Source organism: Sinocyclocheilus grahami, unplaced genomic scaffold (assembly GCF_001515645.1).
Source record: "Sinocyclocheilus grahami isolate Dianchi unplaced genomic scaffold, SAMN03320097.WGS_v1.1 scaffold2453.1, whole genome shotgun sequence".
NCBI classification, from domain to species: Eukaryota; Metazoa; Chordata; class Actinopteri; order Cypriniformes; family Cyprinidae; genus Sinocyclocheilus; species Sinocyclocheilus grahami.
The window spans coordinates 20,132-30,549 of NW_015507632.1; the positions used below are offsets into that span (position 1 = coordinate 20,132).

The following is a 10,418-nucleotide window of genomic DNA, read 5'->3' on the forward strand; positions in this document are numbered from 1 at the left end:
GTTCCCATAACGGAGAAATATCTCCGTGATGTCTCGTGAAAGCTCGAGAGGGAACGCTCCGGTTACTATCGTAACCTCGGTTCCCTGAGAGCGGGAACGAGACATCACGGTGGTCGCCGTGTTCGCTACTCGATCAGCTAGAGCTGCGTTCAGTATCCGATTCTGACGTAATTGTCGCGTGCACCGCATTTTATACTGCCGCTCGAGCTCGTCAGTATTTGCATGCGGTTTGCATACTTCGCGTCAATTGGCCAGTCATTTGACTGGCGGGAGCCAATAGGACTTCAGGAAAGGTTGGAAGGGAAGGAGTTCCCATAACGGAGAAATATCTCCGTGATGTCTCGTTCCCGCTCTCAGGGAACCGAGGTTACGATAGTAACCGGAGTGTTTTGCTATGTCACGAAAAGAGGTAAATCCGGCCATGTGGACAAGCAGAAGCCCACAAATTGTGATCAACTCCGAGAACTAATAAGGCAACAATGGATCACCATCAGTCAGGATTTGGCCCAGAAGCTACTATCCAGCATGCCAGAGCGAATTGCAGAGGTTATGAAGAACACTGTAAATATTGACTCATCATATATGTATGTATATATATATATACAAATACTGAAGCAGCAAACTTTGCAAAACACAAAAATGTATGCCACTGCCAAATCTTTTGGCCATGACTGTAGGCTTACGATGCTTTTGGGAAACGCAACCCTGATCTTTTGAAGTTTAGTCATATTCAGCCAAATTCGGCCATGCAAGAATTTACTAATTAACTGCACGTTTACTGCTTTTTATTTTAGTGATAAAGTCGTAGGGCAGCTCTGACAAACAAGTATGATATAAAAAAAAATCCTGGTGAAAAAAGTTTTTTTTTATGATTAAAGGTTTTGTCATACTAGGCTGTTTGCGTAAAGCGCTCTGAAGTCATATTTTGATCAGTGTTTTCTTAGCTTCTAATAGTCATAGCTGGCATATATGTGTCAAAGATATTGTATCAAGCTAGTATAGCAAGTTTTATCACAGCTGTCAACTGTCTCTTATGATGTAATTGCCACAGCAAAATTTTTATTTTATGGATTAATAAAAAAAGAAAACTTTCAATAGTCAGGTGTCTCTCTTTTAAGTAAATAGTTTTTTAAAGTCTAATGTGATCTAATTTCCTTCTCTCTCACTCTCTCTTTGTCTCACACATATACATACATCACATGCACGTACACTCACTCACTAACAAGTCAAAGGTAGATTGGTCTAATTTGAATCTGAAAAATAAGACTGCATTCAAAATCCGTGTATCATTCGATCATTCGTTTTTTGATTTAATATTGAAAGTAGAAAAATTAGAAAACGGCTCCTTTTTCGTATTTTCGTTTTTTTTCCTAAACACGAAAAAACAGAATTCAGCTTAAATTTTCGTTTTTCGTTCATGGGTGGAAAAATTAATACACAGCTTGAATATTCGATTTCTACATGTGGGCGGGAATTAAACGCCCCTTTCTGCTGATTGGTCAGCCGAAGATCAAACCCCTTCTGCAGTATCACGCAGCAGAATAATAGTCCTCCACTGCTGCAGTTGTATGGATTCTTAATGCATTTATTGCAACAACATTTACTCTTTTTTCATCAAACAAACAAGCAAATGAATAGCTCAACACAACTCATACCTGGGCAGAGTCTAGGCAGGTAGTTCACACAGCTCCAATAAATTGCGATGGGTTAAATAAACTAAATAAGCAGACAGACGCGACTACATTCAAGCGCAGAAGTGCACAGGAAATAAGCAGCAGTCATATTTAAAGCAGTTAAAATTAATATTGAGTACTGATTGATGTTCACTTGGATTTTTTCCCCATCGAGGGAAAATAACTTAATACACTGTCATTAGTCGTATGGTAAAATGTATATTTTGAATTGTGTAACGTTACGTTCAAAATAACTACAAAATGACATGCCTTTGAAAAATAAAGAGAACAACAGAATGTGCTGCTTTAGCGCGTCTCGGTCTCCTTGAGCATCTTTCCGGCGCATGCCACAAACATGAACCACAGGGAATACTCATCTTTTAAAAGGCTTAATTTAGATTATTTTACATTAAATGCATCATATAAGTCACTTTGGAATAAATCACAGTAGGCCTATGTATCATGATAAAAAAGCGACTTTACAGTCTGGAAATACTTTAGGCTATAGCAAATTATTTCTGCCTACTGCGAGTCAGTCAGGTACACAATGGTTCTGTGACTTGGGTTTAGTTGGCAGAGAAAATAACAATTGTGTATGCCATCAGTTAGCTGGTCAATACTCCATATTAATTAAATAAACTCAGTTTATTGTCTAAAACTACCTGTGTTCACATAAATTAATAGTGGTCTGCGCTTGTCTACAATACATTCTCCCCGTGCTGCAGTGCGTCGCAGCTTTTCCACACATATTTTAATGGGTGGATAACTATAATAAAACAGGCATGCCTAGGGCCAAAAGGCTCTGCTTCAGTATGGTTTGTGTCAAGCCATTCATTAATCTGGCTGTTTGATGAAGAGATAAAATGTAGTAGAAATAAACATGTTAAGAATCAATAGAAGCGAAGGACTATTATTAAGGTTTTTTTTAGGACTATTATTATGTTGTAATGTTTGGTTGACCAATTAGCAGAGAGGGGCGTTTCATTCCCGCCCACATGTAGAGATCGAATATTCAAGTTGTTTATTCGTTTTCTATCCCTGAATGTAAAAACGAAAAATTAAGCCGGATTCTTGATTTTTCGTTTTGTTTGAATAATTGAAAAACGAAATATGTGCCGTTTTTCATTTTTCAGATTTCAATATTAAAATAAAAATTGATTGGACGGAAGATACCCTGATTATCGTTCAACTCGGTTAACTGCTAGTTTGTCCAATTTGTTCCTAAGACAGTTTTAACATAGTGGCTATGCAACTGGCCGCAGTTCAATTCAGTTAAGCTTTCACAGAAGTAGGCTATTATTACATTTCAGTGTCTTGGTTTTGATCACATGGATTACTTTAACAATATCTTTCCCACCTTTCTGGGCTTTGAATGCGTAAGTTGCGTTGCTGCCTATATGGCGGGACAGAAAGTTCTCGGATTTCATGAAAAAAATATCTTAATTTGTGTTCGAAAGATTAACGAAGGTCTTAGGGGTGCGACATGACATGCGAGAAGATGATTGCGGATTCAAAAGTGCAACTTTTGTGAATGAAAGTTAAATTTCTTCGTTTAATATAAGTGAGTTTATCTTTATTGTTGCTGTGTTTTTATAAATAAAAAAAACCTTTTAATATAGCTAATTGAATTTGTCATTGTACTGTTTTATTGTATAGCCAAGTGTGTGTGTGTGTGTGTGTGTGTGTGTGTGGCCGAGAGAGCTCAACGCTCTGCGCTCCCCTCTTCATTCTCTCTCTCTCTCTCTTTTCTTTTTTTTATTTCTGCAGTATCTCTTTCTTACTACACCCAACTGTCTGCTTGCGCTTATTGGCGCCGTGCTGATATGATAACAAAACAGGAGCGGCGTATAGAGACTGGGCTGAGTATACGTTGAGTATAGAAAAGAGGAATTTAAACGAAAATATTCTGACTTGGTAAAAAGAAACGCATTATCTGAAGGGAAATTTAAATCTTGTGTCTGACGTTTAATTACACATTTTAAATAGCAAATTCTGGTAATAAGAGCGCATAAAGAACGTGTAAACGAATCAAACCAAGCGCATGTGACCTTGCAGTTACGTTGCTGATAAGTCATGAAATTACCAATATATTAAGAATACAGTACTAAAACATTACGTAAATGTTACGTCGTGTGTTAGCAGGTTAAATACATCATTAACAACAGAGGTGAACAAAGTAGCCTAGGCTACAACTCTATTTGCTGCTCAAATATTACTCATTACAGATTTTTACTTGAGTAAAAGTACTGAAGCACTTGCTTTTAAAAGTACTTAAGTACCAAAAGTAAATTTCCTTTTTTTATTGTTGTGTGTAATACTTGCATTACTTTCAATACCTTATGCCTCTGAAGCAACTTACAATACATTACACGCCTACTGAATACACTGACTTGTAGTGGAATCTTTTAGAATGTTAAAAACCTATAGAAACCAAACAAGTGAGTTGACAAATATTATATATATATCATTTTGGTATGATATTTGTCTTTAAGTTACATTTAAAGTCATAAGTTTCCAGAAAAAATAAATCAAGTAAAGTACAGGTACTTAAAAAGTACAGTAATCAAGAAAATATACTTTGTTACTCTCTACCTCTGATTAACAATAGTTGTTCAGTTCTTTTACGTACACTGCATATAATTTTTGTAAAAATAATTGTAAAAGTCCTGTAAATTACTGAAATGTGTGTGTACAGAACAAGATTAATAACTAAGCAACTGTGAGAAATACATATTTTTATGAACCTACCAGAAAACAAATGATTACCAGTAGACACAGCCCAGTAAAAAACCTCCGTAAACATGGTCTTTCCCTGTGAACTGTAGAAGCAATATGTTGTCAGTTTATTAAACCTACTGTGGTTAAGAACAAATTTCAGTAAAAATCAATGCTGAATGGGGGGAAATGTTGCCCAAAGGAACAACAAAATTAAAATAATTGTTATTATTATTTTTTTTTTTTGGTGAGACCATCAAAAGTTAAAGCAGCTTTTGTGCTATGAGCCGATCATATCTGAAATTGTCCTATTCATATTTAGAAGTGTTCTGAAATAACTTACAGTGTTGGTCCCGAGATTCAAGTTCCATTTTATTTTTTGAAGGCATATTTTATAAGATATGTAACTGTAATAGTCCAATGGTGTTTTCATTTAATGGTAAATGTTTCTCATGTGAAGTCTGTTTCAGTCTGTGTTTTTCAGGTTGTCTCATCTACACTCCTGAGTTTAGATTTTATAATTCCTACTCTGAAGCCTTGGCTCATGAATATTAATTAGTTCACATAACGTCTCTGATTTGTTGAAAGAAGGGAATGAATCACCATAGGGATGGAGGTACAAGTAGGCAGAGCTTACAACTGACTCTTCTGGTCTGAAGGAGAAGTAGAGAATAGGGGTTATGCGCAACAGATTTTTGTATTCTGTTAACCGGTCATCGCTTCCGGTTCAAGCGTTTTGCATATGCTTTGTTAAATATAAAGCAGTTTTACTCAAGATGCCTTCAAAGTAGATACCAAAAATTATCATAACCAATGTCCATCACATATGCAGACTGATATCTCAAAGTTTTTTATTTTTATTCTTTTCACTATCATTTAGATATAAAAATTAAATAAAATGTCAACAATTAAAAAAAACAGCTAGCTAGTTTAACTGTTTATCTTAAAAGTCCATAGATTCGCTATATTTAGTGCAGCTGTTAACATGTTCTCCAACAAGCGGACCTGTTTTTCGGGTTTGGTTAGGTGACTAGGCCTACTCCTGCAAAGAGTAGAGATAAAAAGCTGGGCGAAGCATTTTTCTTCCTTTTATTATGTATAGGTTACAAGGCATGAAAGTGTGGGGATTGATTTGCACACAATATTAAACATTCTTGAAACTGCCGCTGTCAGAACTCGTCAAGTCAAGTCGAACTTTATTGTCATTCTGCTAAACAAAATGTCGTGCCTAATACAGTTGTTTGATTGATTTTATAGTCTCAAGCATTCAGAAATCATACAAAAGAAACTAAGCAGTTTTACTACAAAAGTGAAAGTGACGTGACATGTGGCCAAGTTTGGTAACCCATACTCGGAATTAGTGCTCTGCATTTATCCCATCCTAAGTGCACAAACACAGCAGTGAACACATACACACACACACCGTGAACACACACCCGGAGCAGTGAGCAGCCATTTTAGCTGCGGCGCCCGGGGAGCAGTTGGAGATTCGGTGCCTTGCTCAAGGGCGCCTCGGTCGTGGTATTGAATCCCTGCCGGTACGAGACGGGATACGAGTCCAACTCTCTAACCATTAGGCCACGACTTCCCCATGATAAAACCATGTTCATTTTTGTAAGGGTTGTGATGTCCATATGTTTTTGTTGAAGAAATTATAGAAGCTGTAGCAATTCTATCGCAAAAAGGTGGCCAAAAATTAAAGATTAAGTGGATATTTGAATTAAATGATTGGTCAATGTTCAAAAAGGATTTGTTCCCTATCGATATTTCACTCGTACTGTGTCGCTAAGACGCTATGGGAAAACTCCTTTTTCTCCGATGACTGAAGCCTTTTTTTAATAACGCAGTGTAACTGCACGGCCATTGGTTCGTGCAGTGATATAAAAAATCGAACCAATGGCTCGGCAGCGGACCTCTCTGCTCGGCTGATTTGCCATTCCTACAACCGCCTTCAGCGTCGCAGCAGCAGAGGTGATTCCCTCTGATTCCCTGCCACCATCTGGCAAGCCTAAAAAGCTTATTTCTAAGAGGTGAGTTCTTAAAAGAGCAAATTTTCTAGCGACGTTGTTGCAAATGTCGCGCTGCGAGTGTGGCTCATGCAGGACCCTGCACGATGCAGAGGAGTAGTATGTGCGTCGCCTGTCTGGGTATCCCCCACACAGAGACTGCACGCTCACTGAGATGGAATGCTCTCACTAAGAGCATGAGTCCCGCCCTTCTCCACTCGCGCCCTGCCTTCTTCAATGAAGGCAGCCCCGCTCTCTCGTTTCTCCTCTCTCAGCAAGATCGGAGAAAGAAACAGCGGAGCCACTGGGCTGAGTAACCGGGTTTGAGCGATGGCATGCCGGCACAGAGCCCACGTGCCCGCTCTCCCCACTGCACTTTGATCTGTCGGTGTGTTTTGCACGTGAGAAACAGCGCCCCTCGCTACATCGAGTGGCTCGTTCCTCCTAGGTGGATCGGAGCAGAACACTGTCACCTCTGTCACTGACAGTTTCGCATTGCGTGTGCGGCGCTGAGGCTACACTCGGACATGTTGTTTTCTCTCGAAAGCCTCAAGTCTGTCCCTGCTTCGCTCACCAATCCCTCTCGCTCTCATGTTTCTCCCCCTCCCAGTTACCTCGGAGGAAAAAATGGGGAATTCGCGGTTGGGCGACCAGGCTTGAGTGATTTTACGTTGGCACACGTCCCGCATGCCTCATTTGATCTGCCAGTGTGCGTTACACGCGAGGATCAGCACCCCTCGTTACATCGAGCAGCTCAATTCTTTTAGGTGATCGTAATAGAATGCTGTCACTGACAGCTTCGTATTTGTATGTGCATCGCAGAGGCTGCGCTCACTGAGACGGGCTACTTTCACTATGAAAGCATGAGTCTACCCCTGCTCTCGCGTTTCTCCCCTCCCAGTTACCTCAAGAGAAGTAAACAGCAAATGCGTGGGTTTGAGCGATCGGGCCTGAGTGGTTTTCATGCCGGCACAGATCCCTGTGTGCGTCACTCTCCACGCAGCTCTTTGATCTGTCAGTGTGTTTACACGTGAGGATCAACGACCTCGGTTCGTCGATTAGCTCAATCCTATCCAATCCAATCTGAGTAGAACGCTGTTACCAATGATTTCATATCGCTGACCGCTTCAAGTTGAATGTGCCACTTCGCTTGGGCCACGCCCATGCTGAGGCTGTGTTCACTGAGACAGTTCGCTCTCACTACAAGAGCGTGTGTCCCGCTCTGCTGCACTTGCGGTTCGCCACCTTCAATGAAGAACATGATTAATGAAACCATTTTAAAGAAAAAGGGATGTTTTATTATAGCTTTTGGAGCAAGGGCGACGCCATCTTGCAGTACCACCGCGTGTGACGTCACGGGGGGTTTTCGTTCCGTCGGCCAGTTAAGCAATTATAAGTATTTCTTTGCATTTATCCCATCCTAAGTGCACAAACACAGCAGTGAACACATACACACACACACCGTGAACACACACCCGGAGCAGTGGGCAGCCATTTTAGCTGCGGCGCCCGGGGAGCAGTTGGAGATTCGGTGCCTTGCTCAAGGGCGCCTCGGTCGTGGTATTGAATCCCTGCCGGTACGAGACGGGATACGAGTCCAACTCTCTAACCATTAGGCCACGACTTCCCCATGATAAAACCATGTTCATTTTTGTAAGGGTTGTGATGTCCATATGTTTTTGTTGAAGAAATTATAGAAGCTGTAGCAATTCTATCGCAAAAAGGTGGCCAAAAATTAAAGATTAAGTGGATATTTGAATTAAATGATTGGTCAATGTTCAAAAAGGATTTGTTCCCTATCGATATTTCACTCGTACTGTGTCGCTAAGACGCTATGGGAAAACTCCTTTTTCTCCGATGACTGAAGCCTTTTTTTAATAACGCAGTGTAACTGCACGGCCATTGGTTCGTGCAGTGATATAAAAAATCGAACCAATGGCTCGGCAGCGGACCTCTCTGCTCGGCTGATTTGCCATTCCTACAACCGCCTTCAGCGTCGCAGCAGCAGAGGTGATTCCCTCTGATTCCCTGCCACCATCTGGCAAGCCTAAAAAGCTTATTTCTAAGAGGTGAGTTCTTAAAAGAGCAAATTTTCTAGCGACGTTGTTGCAAATGTCGCGCTGCAAGTGTGGCTCATGCAGGACCCTGCACGATGCAGAGGAGTAGTATGTGCGTCGCCTGTCTGGGTATCCCCCACACAGAGACTGCACGCTCACTGAGATGGAATGCTCTCACTAAGAGCATGAGTCCCGCCCTTCTCCACTCGCGCCCTGCCTTCTTCAATGAAGGCAGCCCCGCTCTCTCGTTTCTCCTCTCTCAGCAAGATCGGAGAAAGAAACAGCGGAGCCACTGGGCTGAGTAACCGGGTTTGAGCGATGGCATGCCGGCACAGAGCCCACGTGCCCGCTCTCCCCACTGCACTTTGATCTGTCGGTGTGTTTTGCACGTGAGAAACAGCGCCCCTCGCTACATCGAGTGGCTCGTTCCTCCTAGGTGGATCGGAGCAGAACACTGTCACCTCTGTCACTGACAGTTTCGCATTGCGTGTGCGGCGCTGAGGCTACACTCGGACATGTTGTTTTCTCTCGAAAGCCTCAAGTCTGTCCCTGCTTCGCTCACCAATCCCTCTCGCTCTCATGTTTCTCCCCCTCCCAGTTACCTCGGAGGAAAAAATGGGGAATTCGCGGTTGGGCGACCAGGCTTGAGTGATTTTACGTTGGCACACGTCCCGCATGCCTCATTTGATCTGCCAGTGTGCGTTACACGCGAGGATCAGCACCCCTCGTTACATCGAGCAGCTCAATTCTTTTAGGTGATCGTAATAGAATGCTGTCACTGACAGCTTCGTATTTGTATGTGCATCGCAGAGGCTGCGCTCACTGAGACGGGCTACTTTCACTATGAAAGCATGAGTCTACCCCTGCTCTCGCGTTTCTCCCCTCCCAGTTACCTCAAGAGAAGTAAACAGCAAATGCGTGGGTTTGAGCGATCGGGCCTGAGTGGTTTTCATGCCGGCACAGATCCCTGTGTGCGTCACTCTCCACGCAGCTCTTTGATCTGTCAGTGTGTTTACACGTGAGGATCAACGACCTCGGTTCGTCGATTAGCTCAATCCTATCCAATCCAATCTGAGTAGAACGCTGTTACCAATGATTTCATATCGCTGACCGCTTCAAGTTGAATGTGCCACTTCGCTTGGGCCACGCCCATGCTGAGGCTGTGTTCACTGAGACAGTTCGCTCTCACTACAAGAGCGTGTGTCCCGCTCTGCTGCACTCATGGTTCGCCGCCTTCAATGAAAGCGGCCCTGCCCCTCCCCTCGTCTGCTACGAGCAGATTTGAGAAAATGTGCGCAGCTCCTTTGATCTGCCGGTGTGTTTACACATAAAGATCATCAGTGCCCCTCTTCTAATGAGTGGTTTTGATGCTTTTAGGCTGATTGAAAGGGAATGCTGTCACTAATGATTATTATCACTGACAGCTTCAGAGCTGCACCTATGGGGGCTGACTGCTCTTGCTACAAGAAGCATTGATTCTGGAGATCATGTAACCCTTCGACGGCAGTGCACGCAGAGTCCTTTGCTCTGCTCACTCTGCCAAATATTCTACAATCCTGATAGTAAATTTCAAACCACTGTCTATATATTCCATCATGAGTACTTCAACGGTCAAGGACAATCGGAAAAGAGTGATTGAGCAATCGCCAATAAAGAAAAAATTCAAAGATTCCACCATCACCAAAGAGGATCTTGACGGCGCCATTGCTAATGGTATCAAGCTAGCACTTAAAGAGCAGCAAAGTACTTTGGATTCGGTTGTGGCCTCGACAGTAAGAGATGCGATAGACTCTGTATTGACCCCGGTATTGCGTGACCTACAAATGGACATACAAGCGACCAACAATTCTGTAAAAGAGCTAAAAGCAGAAGTTGAAAATCTAGCCATCGCGGCGAAACAGACACGTGACCGGGTCGATTCCGTTCAAGCAGCTGTACGTGAGGATAGGAGGACAGTGTTGAACCTG

General features: G+C 42.3%; 1 protein-coding gene across 1 annotated transcript in view; it reads right to left on the minus strand.

Moving 5' to 3' along the window:
- LOC107575068 (NXPE family member 3-like) overlaps positions 1-7,083 on the minus strand; it is a 15,445-nt gene extending 8,362 nt beyond the window's left edge. The window contains exon 1 of the mRNA XM_016261480.1: positions 7,009-7,083. Within this exon, the coding sequence (XP_016116966.1) occupies positions 7,009-7,083 (75 nt within the window). The remainder of the gene's footprint in view (positions 1-7,008) is intronic.
- Positions 7,084-10,418: the final 3,335 nt, after the last annotated feature.